The sequence below is a fragment of the Cyprinodon tularosa genome, unplaced genomic scaffold, assembly GCF_016077235.1.
Source record: "Cyprinodon tularosa strain WSP-4 unplaced genomic scaffold, ASM1607723v1 ctg363, whole genome shotgun sequence".
In the NCBI taxonomy this organism is placed as follows: Eukaryota; Metazoa; Chordata; class Actinopteri; order Cyprinodontiformes; family Cyprinodontidae; genus Cyprinodon; species Cyprinodon tularosa.
In genome coordinates, this window is record NW_024039078.1 from 893,161 (window position 1) to 911,418 (window position 18,258).

At 38.2% G+C, this 18,258-nt stretch overlaps 1 protein-coding gene across 2 annotated transcripts in view; it reads right to left on the reverse strand.

The window, feature by feature from the left end:
- Positions 1 to 18,258, reverse strand: part of il1rapl2 (interleukin 1 receptor accessory protein-like 2) — a 690,042-nt gene that overhangs the window by 216,641 nt on the left and 455,143 nt on the right. For both annotated transcript variants that reach the window (XM_038295945.1, XM_038295944.1), the window contains exons 5-6: positions 4,189 to 4,375; positions 3,952 to 4,105 (exon numbers count right to left, since the gene is read on the reverse strand). In XM_038295945.1, the coding sequence (XP_038151873.1) occupies positions 3,952 to 4,105; positions 4,189 to 4,375 (341 nt within the window). The remainder of the gene's footprint in view (positions 1 to 3,951; positions 4,106 to 4,188; positions 4,376 to 18,258) is intronic.

Here is an 18,258-nt window from a genome sequence, read left to right on the forward strand (position 1 = left end):
CTAGCACTATGTTAAACTCTTAAAATCGCCATAGTGTTCCGCTTGATTTATGCATATAAATAGCTTTATTATAATTCATGCAGGGAGTATTACAGATTATATGGACTCTGCCATGAGAAAGTAGAACAGGAATGAAAGAGGAGATAAAAGGGAGACAATGATAAATAAAATCACCTGCAAAGAGAGATGTTAAAAGAACAACACAACCAGCGGATAAAGTATAAGAGGTACAATAAAGTAGCACTTTGATACCATCACTGAAGTAGTAGTATTATTTAATCTGACATGTACTCTGTGTTACCTGAAGATAAGAATATGGGCTTTCTGTATGGAAGTGAAAAAGTACCTGGAGCCAAGCACCTGTAGTTGTTTGTGAGAGTGCACTTGTGCTTGTAAAGTTTATCCAAAGCAAAAATGCTCAATAGTGGTCGTGAAGAGCCGAAGACCAGCTGGAAAAGGAGACGCCACAAGAGCAGAATAGCGCGGCTGCACCACTTATTATCACAGAGGGAGTTAAGCTTTTAGCTATTACTTTTACCATAAGTTTGGTACCTGTGAAAGTAACACATCATGTTTTTCTATATACGTATAGCTTAAGCAACACTGTAGATGTTACTTTTGCCCAATTAAATGTTAATAAAAAAAAGGAAATCTTATATAAACGACACTCTAGTTTACTTTTACAATCCAATTCAGTTTATTTATATAGCGCCAATTCACCACACATGTCATCTTAAGGCACATTAGAATTCAACCAGATCATACAGTCAAATTGGTTCAAAGTTTTTCTATCTAAGGAAAACCAGTTGATTGCATCAACTCATTGACTCAAAGGCAATCCCTGACACTAAACATGCTTGCAGCGACAGTGGAGAGGAAAAACTCCCTTTTAACAGGAAGAAACCTCCAGCAGAACCAGGCTCAGTGTGAGCGGCCATCTGCCACTAGGAGGCACAACCCCCAAGACAAACACTGCTGTAGAAGAGGTTTTACAGTGTATGTATTCATTCCATATCTAAAAGTAATAACTATTATATTCTTGTACATCAGCAAAATTTGATTTTCTTTGTATTTATGACAATCAAAGATTCTATGTGTTTAAAACCAACCAATGTTCTCTTGCAGATAAACCTTTTACTTCTTTATCTCTTTGTTCTGTTTGAGTTGTGGATAAAACACCAAATGATACTGTCTGCTCTCATTCAGTTCTGTATGTGTAGGAATAAAAACCCTCCCTGATAACAATGCTATACATTATATGGATCATAGAATACTTTTAACAACCAAACTAATAAAATTAATTTAAATGTATGTAAAGAAAGTTCAGTGAGAAAATATAAAGGAACCAGTGAGTTTTTTTTGCTCTTTTCTCCTCTGCAGTGATGAAGGAAAACCCAGGCAGTGTTGTGAATGATTCGCTGAAAAATTAAGCACTGCCTGTTCATGTCAGCTCTGCTTTGCAGGAGGTAGCTGCGCATGTGAAGCACAGCGCAAAGTGCTGGATGAAAACAGCACTGGCTATGGCTCTGGGATTAAAAAAAAAAAATTCTGGTGAAATGGAGCGGGAAATGTTTCAGAGCACACTCTAAAAGGACATTGTTCCAGCCGTACCTGCTTTAACGTGGTGCTAATCATGGCACTTTAAAGCACTTGAGGAAATCTGCCAGTCTGAATTATAACTGGAGCACTGAGGAGATTAGATTTATAAGAACCACACTGATAAAAATTTTTATGAAGTGAATGTACCTGTAATATTTTAAGCTATTGCTCAGATTAACCAATAATATAGCACAGCGACAAGATAAAGGCAACCATGTCCCTGAAATGCACTTAAAAGAGCAAAACAACAGAGTGCAGAAGTTACTGCCACATCAGAATAAAATGATCCAAACTCAATGAAGCTTGAAGGATTTTATGTTTTAAGCCACTAAATTACGGAAAAGACCTGAATAAAAAAACTGAACAGCTTCAGGGCACTTTTGTAAAGTGTGCTTAAAGAAACTTTAAAAAAATGCTGCAGTAATGATGAATGGAGCATTGCTGAGTCCAGTCGTCTGTCAGCATAATGGATGCTCAGGAGTTAGCAGAGCTGTTACATGCTCAGAGAAGGGGGGGAGTTGTTCGTACAAAAGGTTCATTTCATTCTTTTTAGCTTGTAAAAATGCTGATCATATATAATCCTTACATACATGCATGGATGAAGGGTTAAAAGCTGTTGAAATAAATGACCTTGAGTTTAAATATGTTTATTTAGAGGTTAAAATTCAGTGTTAAGAGGTGTTTTTTAATAAAGCCAGTGTGAGCATAAGTGTTATAACATCTTTCAGTCATGGGTGAAACCCTGCTTTGGGAACAAGAAGAACTTCTAAGCCATCTTCTTACATATCCTTTCTCTGTCATTTGCAGTTTTGACTTTCCCCCATTATTCTCTTTAGTTCATAGCACAGGTTCAGGTTTCAGAAGTGTCATGTGTTTTGTGAATAATGTTTTTTTGTCCTGTTTCTTGGATCATACCTAGCTGATACCTAGCTGAATATATCTTTTCTGTTGGAGTCCATGATGTGTTTATTTATAAATGTGCTGATATATTTAAGACTTCATGCCTTTAAAGGAATCCTTCACCTGAAAGTGGAACTCTTCATGTTAAAACCTGTTGGTTTGCATTTAAAACCTTGCCTGGCCAGCTATCCTGACATAAAGCGACGTAAGTCAGTCTAGTAAAGCTCACTACTCTGGTGTCTAAAAAAGGCTGGAACACTCACAGCGCGGGAGGCATGCGCATAAGTTAACACTGCTTTTATGTAATTTTTAGAGCTAAGATGGCCGTTTCTCAATATTTGTACTTGTGTGTTCTCATGTGCTCGTGTACTCGAAAAAGGTCTACAGCCTCAGCCCTAGTACTGCTCCAATTCACAAGAACAAGAAGAGCGAGAACAAACAAAGCCCCAGGGTTGTTCTCGCCCCACCCTCTTTACCCAGCATGCATCAGAGCAGACTTGTGAAATTAAGATACGGCGTTTTTCAATTCACTAGAATGAGAGTACTGACTCGTGTTTTCACCACGATGTTCTTGAGAAGAACACAGGAAAGTATGGACTTGAGGAGAACGCGAGAACGCAGCATAAATCTGGGTCAGTTGGAACAGAAGCGTACTGATGACGTCACCACACGCTCTGCTCGTCTGGAGCTGCATTTCCTCCCATTATTAATAGTCTCTAGATAATAATAAATTCTTGCTTTTTTCATTTAGTAGGGGAATATTAATGAACACAGTCAGATAAACACAAATCAAATGAACATTTTACCAAATAAAACAAAAAATCCCCATCAGAGCCAGCGGTAGTTCACACACAGCTATGCAGAGAGACGGCTGCTGCAGACGGGCTAACGTTAGCCCTGGCTGCCATTACCCTCGGAGGTCCGATTGTTATCGTGGCCCTCTCAACTTCGGAATTAGTTTTTTTATCACGCATTAAACTGGTAAATGGACTATATAGACACGCTTATAATATTCTCGCTCAAATGATCTTAAAAAACACTTTTATTGAACAACAGCAACAGAAAGAACTTTTAACTTCAAATGAGAATTTCATTGAAATCTGCTGCTGCCGCAGTGCATGCTGGGACAGCTGAAATTTGAACTAATACCAAATAATAACTTTTTAACCCCAGGTACACATCTTTAACTATTTCCTACTGCTGCCTGTGCCAATGAAATATGTTAATTGGCTGCGTGCTGCCCCGGCTACCATGTAGCTGTGCTATTATCTTTCTGACATTCTAATTCCATTTGATTGCAACAGTATGCACGAATAATGACCGGCCAGACTAGACTAGTTACCACTTCACGTTAAATGCAGTCCTGTTTTACCTTCACCAGCATCATTATAAGAGGACATTGGGTTGTATATTTTTCCTTGTTCGGGATCATCCAGCCATGCGGTTTCCTACCTGTTACTTTGAGTTGCGTTGTTCGTCGCACCAGTCTTGATCCATACTGCAATTCACAGGTGTAGTTCCCCCCGTCGCCCTCCTCCACCTCGGGAATCCAAATATGTGTGGTGTTAACAGTAACAGAGCTCCTCCATTCCACTCGCTCACATTCCTAACAGAAGAAAGAAAAAGCACCAATATCAGAGAAGCAGTCTCTGGGTAGATATGCCATGCCATTCGGTCATTGTGCCTTACCTTATACCAGGTCATCTGTGGTTGTTTGTAGGGAGCCAGATAGTCCTCTATATCAGGACAGGTAATCATTTTGCTGTGGGTTACCTCGGCCATCTCCAGATGCCGGATTTTGCTGCTAAAGCATTTCCCCTCATCGCTCTCCTCCACAGTCATCGACATGGACACTTTCATGCAGTATGTAGAGTTCCTAAAGAGGCAATGGGAACAATGAAAACAAGTTTTACCATGAATCAAATTTAGATATCGTTCAGACCTTCTCACCGTGGGTTGCTGACATTGTGTCACACCTGGGACTAAGATTTTAGCCTACAAAGTTGTTGTTTGTAGCTTTAGGAAGTACAGTAAGGCCCATACTAATGTTCAGGTTTAGAGGATAGGGTGAGGAATGGATTAGTGCTACTCTTGCAAGTTCTGACCAAAACCTCTCATGCACCTTTTGTGTCAATAAATGACGAGAGAGGTACCCCATATCCTCAGTAGGGGGCTTGACCAACCTTCAGTTTTTGATGAATTCGGAGTTAGGCCGCCTTGGTAAAACTGTTTCTATATCCTTGTAATGTCTGGAATACACAGAAGACCCTCAGACCCTTTTGAAAATTTCACAGGTATGTATGTGAGCCTGGTCCATATAGGACATGATTACCTATCTTATTGTTATCGGAGTTGGGGGGGGGGACCATATAGATATTAAATTAAAGGGCCCCTAAGATGGAGCCTTGGGGAACGCCATTTGTGATTTAAGTGGCCTCTGATGCAAAGTGACAGACTGACAAATAAGTCCCTGTCCATCAGGTAGAATTTAAACCAGTCCAGAGATTGACCAGTAAGGACAACCCGGTTCCCCAGGTACCGGGTTAACTGTTTCAAATGCTGAATTGAGGTCCAGTAATACCAGCTTTGTGGTTCTTCCACAGTTGAATTTATTCTGATGTCATTGAACACCTTTATTAGGATATGCCATGTATACAGTGTTAGCAGGTTGGCTGGCCAGGCTAGCAGTATGTTAAACCCCTAAAGCACCAGAAAAATAGGTCCCAGAAAAAATGTTAAAAAATTGGTTCTTTAGTTTGTTAAAATATGTAAAATTGTATTTCTCTGTATTGCTTAGAGCCATCTGGTGTGGCATAGCTAACCTTGGGGAGGAGTTCCTCTGATATAATTGTACTAGTGAAAATGCTGATAAAAAAATCACTAATAAATATTATTGAAATGTATATCATTGTTTGACATGAGGAGGATCTTTGTTAGCCTGGTGCTAAACATGTCATGATCCTGGCACTGATGGCTGGCTTAATAGCTCATTTCATTCACCTGTCTAAGACTACCTTGTTTCTCATTACTGCTCATCTGATCCACCTGCTCCTGCTTCTATTTAAACAGCCATCAGTGCCATATCATTTTTGAGCCTTTAGTGAGAGTTACTAATAGTGTTCTGATTACCTGATCCTGACCCGTTTCTCTCTTCCAACCTTTCAGCTTGTTTGACCCAGTTTTGATCTGTTTGGCTGACCTGTCTTTGGATTCTGTTGGGATTCTACTGTGGACTGAACCTGGATCTGCCTCCTGCCTTCCTCTGTCATCTGCTCAGATCTGATCTCCTGTCAGTTCTGTGTCCTTCAAGGCTTTGGCGCCAGGAACTCTGTGCTGCAAGCCCTGCATCTTGTTAGCTGACCGTCTTGTATCGACCTTTTTCTCTGGGCATAGTCTGAACTCTAAACCAGGTTAGTTACTCACGTGTTCAGATCATCCTACGTCAGGTTTTCGTGGTCACTAACTTGTATTTCCTCTCACCAGAGTTACCTGCCTCTGACGCCCTAGGCGCTGCCGCTTTGATAAACATTTTTTAAGTTATCACACTGTCTTGCCTGAATGTTGGGTCCCTCTGTTCTGAGTCATTACAAAACAGAAATCACTGGGTATTCCTGCTATTTTATCTTTAACCAGAGATTTTGATATGCCTTAACACACAAGTAAGATAAGTTACTTTGCTAGAACAACATTTTTTCAAATCATTGAGTGTTATGTTTTGCAGCTGGGGTATAAAGCAGGTAGGTCTACCTGACTTATACTTTCTTAACTTTTTTCTCAAAAGGTGAAGGCACTGGGTCACTTGGGTTATTACTGACCAAAAGATCAACATGATCCATAGAAAAGCTCTGATAAACGTCCTTTATTAGAATTGAAGAAGTCAGTATATGACAACACTAAGGCTGATGCAACACCTTCTCTTCGAGACATTGAGTCATATCCTCCTCCCAGTAATTATAACAATACTGAGACAAAAATGTTTTCTAAAAAAGTAAAAACTGAGACAGAACAAAACTTTTCTATCTGTGGTATATATTAAAAACTATCAAGATTGTATAATTTCCCACAACACCAATTTCTGGCTATTGTTTGACTGTTAGAGGTGAAATACCCACCAGCCATTTAAATAATCTTTTCTGTTCAGAAGCATTAAAAAAGTCTCAGAAATGTATCCAATGCTGCAATCTGCTCACCTCAGCTCAATCTAATGTTTGTTAAAGGCACCAACCGAGGTGCATTAATTGATAAGTCCCCCACAGTGCACTCTCCATGTGTGCTACCCTTACGCCTTTCAACAGAGCAGTAAAATATATTTAGGCTGATGATTAAATGAGCAAAAATAAAGATTGCAATCACCCGTCAACTTTTTTTTTTGCAGATCTTGCAATTTTGATAGTTGATTCAGATATTTTCCAAGAGACAATGTGAGGAGGAGCTCTGGAGCTCGGACAGGAGCAGAGGAGATCAGAGCAAGAGGAGAAACCAGAAAGCAGAAATGGCTGTGGCTAACACAGACCAGCTATGAAGCTATAGGAGTAGACAGTGACGAATGATTAAACATTTCTTTTAAGGTAAACCTCAAAATGTAATCTGTGTTTTAGGATTTCCTGCTGCCATTTGTAGGAGCTCAAAGTGAAAATAAAGTGTTGTTCAGGTATGTCGTAAAAGCTCAAAAAGATGAGTATATAAAATTAAACGTTACACAGGTAAGTGTTGACATCTCAAGTTGAAGTAGGTATTAATTATAAACTCTTTCATTACAGTTCACTAAGAAACGTTTACGTTGGAGTCATCAGAGCAATTTCTACTTTATTTGTACATGAAAAAATGGTTTTCATTGTAAGGCTAATGAATTTTACCACCTTTAAATATATATTTTTGTTGATTTTCATGTATTTTTCCTGGTTTTACATGTCTGCAGAAGCAGTGATCAGTGCTTGGATGCAGTGACTCTCTCTCCTCCAGCTCCCACATCTACTTCAAAGCTTGCAATGCACCACGGCTAATATTCAAAACACTTTAAGCGACTCTTTGATGCATGTAAACTCTGCACATCTGACACCTAAAACCTGTTCAGTCTGAGCACAGCGTTAGCGCTAGTGTTAGCCACCAATTTAGGGTGAAATGACAGCTTTTCCGCAGTACACTGTGAGATTGCTATTACAATGACTTTTAAAGTGTAAAATCATCATGAGATTCCTGCTGCTGATGCCAAAGTACAGTGAAATAAATTATTGATATGCTTCTTAAAAAGTAACTTCGTTAAAAAAATTTCAAAAAACTTACATTTGGGAACCTCACAGTTTAAAGTGTTATGTTTATGAATACTGTAGGTGACTTGATGTTATTTTATTGAAAAATCTTTAGTGGAGATTGTTTTCCTTATATGAGAATAAACTTAAATTCAATGAGCTAATGCTAATAGCTATAAGCTAATTAGCAACGAGCTAAAATCTTTAAGGCTGAATGTTTTGTCATGTGCTTGTGTGGTTGGTAAAAGTATCAAATATACTGACTTTGTTAACTTTGTTCTTGTTTTTCCTCTTAATGTGAACAGTCGTCTCCTCCTGTGTACACGCTTTTTGATTACATACATTCTGCATTTAGCTGCAATAAAGTGACACCAATGTGCCCTTGAGCTGACTCAGGTTAGACACCTAAAAGCCAGGTTTGTTGTTAAAAGTGATGTGGTCTCCCTTTTTTATACTTGAAATCGGACTAAAAGTCTTAAATTCTGCTGAAGGTGATTATTTTGTGTTTGTGAAGCCAGGCTCAAGTCGTTTTCTGCCATCTTAAACTCTGGACACAAAGCAACACATTGATCTCTTTTTCTTTCATCCTCTTTGCACACACCATCACGCACACAAGCTCACCCACTGTCCTTTAACCACAACCTTTCATCTAAGTGAATCTGAACAACTTATCCCATCAATGCAGCCTGTGTGTTTCCCCTGTGTTGGGGTCTTACAGAGGGCACTGGGATGTGGGTCACTGACCGAACTAAAACCTCTAAGCATTGAACTGGAGATTTGGATTTTTTTTTTTTTATCCCTCCATCACTCCCTTTCTCCCCCACCCTCATCAATCTGCTCCAAACGGCAGCATCTTGTTTTCTTCGCCACAGATTCTGTTAGCTTTCTCTGATTGCTCTGGTGGCTAGGGTGGCTTTCTCTGGCCAACATGTTTGTTGACTCAATGTTCCCAAATTAAAGCTCAGATTAGCTGCATAAAAATAGTTTCTGGATCAATATATCTGTAAAAAAAAAAAAATAATAATAACAACCTAAAGGCTCCTCACATATGGAGGTTCCATGTTCTCCCTGTACATGCATGCATTCTCTATGGGTACTCCATCTTCCTTCCACTGTCCAAAAGCATGACAGTTAGACTGGTAGGATCTTTAAATTGTCCTCAGGTGTGTGTGACTCTGTGTTATCCAGCGACAGACTGGCTACCTGTCCAGGCTATAACCCTTCCTTTTTCCCATAAACTGCCAGAGATAACTATCGGCCCCACCGTGACCCTGATGGTATAAGCTGGAGAAAATGGAAGGATGGTTCAATACATAAAAACAATTTAACAAAGCATTTCTTTGTAGGTTTTTCTGTCTGAAATTACATAGACTGTCCTCTAATTGATTAAATGTCCATTAAGATTTACGTAGTAAAACTCTAAATTAGCTTCTTTAATATGTTATTTTTGTTCCATTAGTTCAAACTAAGCATATATTTTTTATGTTAATTTGAAAAAATTCAATCCAGAAATACAACTTTTGATTAAAAAAAGTTTTGGTTAAACCTTTGGTGTTTCCTGATTTAATGTCTATTCAATTTATTTAATTTTTCTTTTACACTCAATTTTTTCAAATTTCTCTTTTTCCAGATTGAGTTTAAATTGCATTCCTTTTTAAAATCATATTACACAGATCCATCCTCTTCACTTTAAGCCCAATACAAACTTTCATAGTTTTTCTATAAAAAAGGTATTTTCTAACAATCAGCAAACCAATAGAAATACATCTTTGCTCATTACTACAGAGGAAAACGCGCCTCTAAAAGTGAAGAGAAATTATCTGAAAATTAATTACATAATGTGAGATTGAGAGCTTTTTCAAAATTTTACGTGTGGATTGTTTATTTTTCGATATACAATTTCTTTCCAATGATAATGAAACAAAATTCAATCCATACTTTAATGAAAACCTTTCACCTCGTCCCTAACACCCAAAGTGAGAATAAAGGATTTAAAATGAAACCACTTTGATGGTTTTGATAATTTCCTTCTATAGTTCATGCCAAGGATAAACAGATGAGAGAGGCAGAGCAGCCTTGTTTTATTCCTCTCAGCCCTGGCCTCACGTTTCCCTTCCTTTGTCATTCTGTCTTTTCCTCCGTCTGTCCGACCGGCAAACCGTACATGGGAACAAAACATAAAAATGCATTATGTTTATCTGATGATAAACCTTGTGATGCAGTTGGACTGCAACGCAAGCGGCATGTCAAAAGCATTCGGTTCACGCTGTGCAAATCCTCCGTACGGGAATTGTTGCTCTGTGTGTGGGTGTGTATTCATATCTGCTGTTGGGTAGAACACATTAAAATACCTTTGTTTGAAAAAGAAAAAATACCACCATTATTTTGTCAGTGTGCTGTATGATTTTGACAAAAAGTGTCCAGGCTAAAAATAATGGCATCACCAGGGCGTTGTGAATAAAATGCATTGTGGTGAGTCAGTTTTCATTTCCATTTAACTGCAAGATGATAAAGACTTATATTTCATTTGGAAACAATGATTACAGATAAAATGAGGAAGTTATTACAAATGAATCCAAAGCCAATGTCTAATTCTAAAGTTTTATCTTCAAACTCGGCATCCAAAGTCAAAAACAACAAATTTAGATCCCAAGCGTTTATTTTGACCCTCTGCTTGAAGCTTAATTGGGTCCAAACAACGAAATCTTTTTCTTTAGCTTTAGACATGAACCCAGCTTCAGTTTGATTTAACCGTTGCCTTGGCAACAGTTTTATTTGCTGATTTACTCCATGATTCTTGGTTTCTCTTTTTGATTTGCAACAAGAAAAAGGATTGAATTGCTGTGACAAGGTAATGTTAGCTCAGAGTACTGACTGTTGAAAAAAGCACCCAGAAAGGAATCTGGATCATTTTAAACCTGAAAGACTGAGAAAGTGTTTTTATTTTTGTCCTAAAAGTGGAGAGAGTTGGCCTAGTGGGTTAAAGCAGAGCTCTGGTTTGATCCCCACAGCCTCCACTCTGGGTTCCTGACCCTTAACCCCACACTGCTCCCTGGTGTGGGATTCAAAAAGTTCAATTATTTATTTCTATAAACCATCTAACCAAGTCTTACAATCTTAGATCACCATAAAGTCTTTCTGGTTTTGATTGCTGTGCGAGGCAAGACCAGATAATCTGAGATAATTAATCTTATTTTAGGAAATTCTGTGTACTTTAAGTTAATACATTTTTGACTTCATTACCTGATAAACTGGTTTAGATTATATTCTAACTTCAGTCAAACCCTAAAATCCCGACCTCAAAATGTGCCAAAGGGACTTCCAGATGCACAGTATTTATATAGTAAAAACACTGTCCAGTACTGGAGTTTATCTGTTTATTTTCTTAACTCTGTTATTCTATTCTACTCTGTTCTATTTTATTCTATTCTATTCTCATCTCTTCTTTTCTTGTTTATTCTATTCTATTCCATTCAATTCTATTCCATTTCATTCGATTCCATTATTGTCTATTCTATTCCATTCTATTCAATTTTATTCTATGTAATTCTATTCTAATCTATTCTATTACATTCCATTCTATTCTTTTCTGTTTAATTCTATTCTATTTTTCTACTCTATTCAATTCTATTCAATTTTATTCTATGTAATTCTATTCTATTCTATTACATTCCATTCTATTCTTTTCTGTTCAATTCTATTCTATTTTTCTACTCTATTCCATTCTATTCAATTTTATTCTATTTATTCTATTATATTCCATTCTATTTTATTTTATACTATCCTATTCCATTATATTCTATTTAACCCTATTCCATTCCATTCTATTTTATTTTATGCTATCCTATTCAATTCTATTCTATTTAACCCTATTCCATTCTATTTTATTTTATGCTATCCTATTCCATTCTATTCTATTTAATCCTATTCCATTCTATTCTATTTTATTCTATTTAGTTTTTTTTTTATTCTATTCTATTCTATTTAATTCTATTCTATCCTATCCTATTCCATTCCATTCCATTCTATTCTATTCTATTCCACACAGTTTGTTTCCTGGTTGACTTCATGTATTTCTGCTTTGCCTCTCAGATTCCAATTATATGAAATGTAAAATGAGCCACAAACAAATCTCCAAATCAGCCTGTAATCTACCGCATCCACCACGTCAATAAATCAGCTCAGCCTCCCTGCAATTACCCTCCTATGATCAGGGCAGTCTGCTGGAGGCTGCTTTGAATTATGGAGCTAATAGACAGGGATGTATCCTGGCCAGCAGGCAGCGTGTTTATACCTGGATGGAGCTGCAGATTAATTTGACAATCAATCTAACTAACGGGCAGCGAGAAAGCAGGAACCTGGACATGTCCAGGCGTTTACACTGAGCCTGGCAAATTCCTGTAAATTATAGCTGATGAACTAACACCACTTGAATTTATGGGTAAAAGCCTGATCTCTAACGATATTCTTTTAATGAGATTAAAAAGTCCTTCAGTGATGAGCTTTTTTATATTAACTGTTGACAGCTGGAAAATGTAACATGTTCCTCAGACATGTATTAATCTAGAAGGGGGCGGAAGTGGCCTATTTTGTGCAATTAATGTCTTAAAGTATTTTCAAGCCATTTTAGAGAATCAGAGAGACACCAGAATGTTAAAAAACTTAATTAAAATCATTTTGAAGTACATCTAAAATAATTTCTTTTCTTTTCAACATGCTTCACTGATTCAGTTCACTGATACATAAGAATTTTCTGAAGGCTGGATTCACTTTCCCTGATGTTGTGTGTTTCTGTCACCCTTTTTATGAGTGTTTGACGATGAAAACACCAACCTTCACTACAAAAAACATGAAGATCAAAGAGCCAAATATCTAGCAGATCACAAAGGGAACCTTTTAGGCAAATAAAACCCAGGTATCTCTTGAAAATGTGCGTCGGTGTAACATCAGAAGTGTGGAACAACGCTGTCCATGATAAGCCTAAAAGCAAAAGCTATACATTTATAAAAGGAAACTAATGCTATGAGTGCATTTCTAGGAGAGGGATCTGTGCACCAATGAAAGATTATGGATCGATTGATTGATTGCCTTGCTGAAATCACCACCTTTACCTTTCTCCACTTCCCAGTGCTCCAGAGATATGGATAACATGGAAATCCTTTGCTGCAGCTACAAAATTAGTCTTTGTTGTGAATGTACTTATTAAAAAGGTCAGTATGATGTTAATGCTCGCACTTGTTTAGCATCTATTTTCTAAATGTTGGAAAAGAAAGAAAGATTAGATATAGGTCTATAAATGGTCAAGTTGTTTGGATCCACAGAAGATTTCTGAAAGGTTTAATAACAGCTTCTTTAATCCTTAAAGGAAAAGTCCGGTCATATTCATAATTCAAACTCCTGAAAGCACTTTAAGTATGAAAATATTCCATACTGTTCAGTAAATGATAAATGTTTTTAATTAAGAGTAATTTTCATTTGAATGTGCTTTAGGTGGAGGCATCCATGTTTGTCAAAGAACACTACTGCCACTGGTTTGTGATGTCACCAGAGATGGCAAAAGTATTCACTTTCCGTACTTGAGTAAAAGTACAGATACTTGTGTTAAAAAATGCTCTGGTGAAAGTGGAAGTACTGATTAAACTTCTTTACTCAAGTAAAAGTAACAAAGTACAGGCTTGTAAATTTACTTAAAGTATAAAAGTAAAAGTAGAAACCACTTTTTTCATGCCGTTGCCTACATTTCAAATGGATGTCTGCCAATAGGACTAGATCTCCGTTGTGTTCATTTTCAATCACCTCGTCGTCCATACTACTATGCTAACGCCACCGCCACCAAGCTGCAATGATTTGCAGTGAATGAATACCGCCGAATCTGTCGATTCATCTTGTAGTGGAGCGTCAAATGCAACGTAGATTCCCATCCAATTAGATGGAATTTGGTATTGATGACGTGAAAAATAATAACGGTAACTCCATTGAAATGATTCAAACTAAAGTAACGAGCCAATTTTTTAAAATGTAAGGGGAAGAAAGTACAGATATTTGTGTAAAAATGTAAGGAGTAGAAGTAAAAAGTCGCCGTAAAAATAAGTTGTAAAGTAAAGTAAAAATATCAGAAAAATCTACTTGAGTACAGTAACGAAGTATTTGTACTTCGTTACTTCCCATCTCTGGATGTCACGGTGCGGTATCGGCTGTTGATCAAGTCCTAGTGCTGTATCTGGTGTTTGTCACAACACACTATTATCCAAGTCATCATGAAAACATTCTTCTTCCAAATGTTGGCTACATATGACATGTTTTTTCTCTGGCCAGAAGTTCGATGGCAAATCCTCCCTCTTCAAGTTGGCAATCCCGTCCATGGAAGATAAGGAATCGGAGTTTCACTATAGCTCTGGTGAATTTCAATGGCGAAGTCCTCTGGAAATCTTCAATAATTGTTGTTGATTGCAGATGTGTCTAGTAGTTCCCATTGATTTTGCTTGTAAAGCGGGGAGAATGGCGCTAGGCTTACCGCACCGTGACGTCACTGCTGGAAGATGGCAGGACTGAGGTGTTACTATATTTGGGCAAAAATGGCTGCTCCCAGACTCAGTAATGACTCACAAAAGTTGTTTCTTTTTTCCCTGATTAACGCTAAATTCATTAAATCACTGTAAACGTATTCATTTCAGGTATAGATAAGGATCCATTGATCATTCCTTGCTGACCAGATTTTTCCTTTGAATAACTAGTCTGGAACTGGATCTAACATAAACATTTAATATTCAGGTTTTAAATGAAACAGAGACCTAGATGATGATTGGCCATGGCAGAGGCAGGCACAGGGCTGATAGGCGAAGCATCAGAGGGTGACTGGATAAGTTCAGACTGAATTAAGTCCTCTGATCTGAATTTTCAATAAAGCTTCAAAATGCCACTAAAGAGGAGAAATAAAACACATAAACAGTGAAGCACAGCTAAAAGAGCTGAGCCAAATAAAATTACTCAGATCATTTAAAGTTTTCTGCATGCTGATATCAAAGGGGAATCTGGATCAGTGACTTTACCGATCAATGTGTTCAGTTTGATGATTCCTCATCTGGCCTCCTTTCTCCTTCATTCATCCACCATGGATAGGACTCAGAGAGCCTTAAACCTCATGAACATCAAAGTGTTAAACTAAAGCCTACTTAAAGCCCCACTCTAACACTTCTGGCCTTGCCAGCAGGAGTCGGCTTACGTTGGCATGAACTGGCACATGTTAGCACACACTGGCATGAGAGCAATACCAATGCAATGGATGCCAAGTTAGTGAGGACTGCCAAAAAACTTCAAATGACCGCTCTCCCCTTCTGCGCTCCCAGGTTACTCTCCCCTCCTTCCTGCTCACATGTTTTTCAACCCAGACAACAATGATGGCTGTCGGTTTATCTAAAGTGCACTTCATCTAGTCTCCTTCCTTCCTTCCTTCCTTCCTTCCTTCCTTCCTTCCTTCCTTCCTTCCTTCCTTCCTTCCTTCCTTCCTTCCTTCCTTCCTTCCTTCCTTCCTTCCTTCCTTCCTTCCTTCCTTCCTTCCTTCCTTTCGTCAGAAAATGCATTACAAATAGAACAAGATCCCATTATTAGAATTGCATTTAAAACAATGTAAGGGCCCGGTTACACCTTGAAGATTTAGCCAGCGTATACCTGACGACCCAGAATCACCTAAAAAGCTGGCATATGCTGAACATTCTATGTCCATCCATCCATCCATCCATCCATCCATCCATCCATCCATCCATCCATCCATCCATCCATCCATCCATCCATCCATTGTCACACTTATCCCAAGTGGGGTCGGGAGATCTCCAGCTGCCTACAGTTGAGAGGCGGGGTACCACTTGGACAGGTCACCAGTATATCGCAGGGCGAACCTTCTATATATTTTTTCAATTTTGGATGCATACAAAAGAGTATTAATAATCATTTAAAAACGTATGTAAAACAACAGCCTAACCTATGCATAACGCACTGCGTTATGCATAGGTTAGCATGCATAGGTCCCGTTCATTCCCAAGAAAGAATGTTAGAGGTGGTCGTGAATGAGTCTCCTCTGTCATACATTTTTTATGTAGAGGAGGAAAGCGGGGACAAAGATGTTGTGGAAGAGGACGCCAGGGCAGCAGAAGCTTGGTTTGGTGTAGAAGGCTTCCAGCCGTACATGTTTGAGCCCTTGCCCTGCCGTCCTCTTCCACAACAGACGTCCAACAGACGTCCATTCCTGTGAACACTGAGACGTAACTCAATGGGAAAGTAAATTATTCTTATTTCTTATTTCAACCGTTGCGTATATTAGCTGCGACATATGAATCAAGATGCTATGACTGAAAACATTTGATTGACAGATGACCGTTGATATATGATTGGCCGAATTTAGGTGTTCAGGCTGATGTATAAGTAACTGGTCAGCATTAGATAACGAAAAAAAAAATTGAAATTTTCTCTGTCTGATAAAGAGTACATTTATATACATGTTTAAGCCAGAATGATTTGACATTTAAATTTGATTTCCCTACGACTTTAAACAGTTCTGTTTTCTTCCTGGTTGCCGCTAGCTGTTCGCAAAGTATCTTGCTGATGATAGAAGAATTATAACTTCACAAACACTTCCAATCATTCCACCTGCATTTACTAATAGTGTACAAAAACAAAGATTCACAAATGGACTCAATTTAGCAATCACCAAAAAACCCAAACATCCCCCAATGCAGATATATTTTCTTCCATAGACTCCTTTTAAAGAGAATGTGTTACTTTTCTCTAATGTGATGTCTAGAAGTTCATAGACAAAACCGAAGGCATGAAATGTCTAATCTAACACTTCCTTGCTCACTATCTAACACTTATTATTTTGTTCTGTCTTTCATATTGTTTCCTGTCTAGTTCATTCGTCATGTAGGATGTTCCTGAGCAGAAATGCAGCCAGGCAGCTTAAAGTGTGAAATTTTGTGTTATTCCAGCTAAAACTTTCCTCCATATTTTTCTACATATTTTTACAAATAACAAGGTAAAAGCTTTTTTTTCTTTGTATACAGATAGAAAAATCAAATGGACTCCAGAACAGACCAGTTAATTTTACAGCAAAACCGACCAGTTAAATATTTGCTGTATTAAGCAAATATATTTATTTTCTTAATTAATAGGCAAAGATGATAAATAAGAGTGTAGGAACAAGATATTCTAATGAAAAACTTAAATATTCTGCTGCTGTCTGAAAATGAAGGTTTCTATATTCAGCAGACTAATCTGTGTTGGTTAGATAAACACTGTCCAAAGGATTTTATTGTGATTCTATTACCGTCTTTAAGAGAACAATGCCAAACTATTCAAGTCCCTGCCCAGGAAGCTGTCCCCTGGGTCTTCAACATGGGACCCCTAGGGGGTCCACGGAGGTACTGCATGGGGGTCGCGAAAGTTTTGTTTGATTAGACTTTTTTTATATTCCTCCTGTAATTTTTTCCACTAATTGAAATGTCTTTAAATCCACATGAACATGAATTCAACACAATGTAGTAAACATATAAATGGAGGCAGAAGATGTCTTTCAGTCATCAATGCACACATTCAGCGACACACAGGAGCTCTTTCAAGCTGGGCACCGTTTCATTCACAACAACCAGGAATCAGAATCAGAAATACTTTAATAATCCCAGGGTGAAATTACTTTAGTTACATGACTCCATCTGTAATAGAGTAACTATAGGACCAGTGTGATATAACACGGGTCTCCGCCCCATCTCGCCATCAGTTTGGGGGTCCTTGGCCCAAAAAACGTTGAAGACCCCTGCCCTAGATTTATTGGTCCCTTCGAGATCACCTCTGTCAATTCAATTCAGTTTAATTTCAATTCAGATTATTGATGTAACACCATTTAGAAGTCCTCTCAAGGCACTTTACAGACACAATACACTCAGATTAGTGAGAAAGTTTTCTATCGAAGAAAAACCAGCTGATTGCATCCAGTCATTGACTTTTAAGGATATGCTCCTCCTGGATGAGCTTGGTGTGACAGTATATTTAACATTGAGCATGCATGCAGGGACAGCGGAGAGGAAAAACTCTCCTTTAACAGGAAGAAACCTAAAGCAGAACCCAGATATTCAAAGGGGCTGTCAACAGCCCCAGTTATTTCTGTATTAAGTTTCCACCTAGTCTCAAGATATCCTCCTGTTTTTACAGATGCCTTTGGTCAAGCCTGAGGTCTCCAGCCCCTTGTGACCCCACATCTAAGCTTTCTTCACCCGGTCAGGACACTGAAGGAAACCCTTCCTATATGATTCGGATGATCTTGGATGCTAGCTTGAGTGGCAGGTGCTTCCAGTACCTGGTAGACTGAAGACCGCTCCTGGAATCCTCTGTCCTTCATCCTGGATCGTTTCCTTATCAGGGTCTTTCATCTTTCTTGACAAAGACATGGTAAGTCATGCCGAGGTTTTGCTTTTGCAGCTTCAAAGGAATTCTGGAATGACCTGACCCAGCACATCAGACA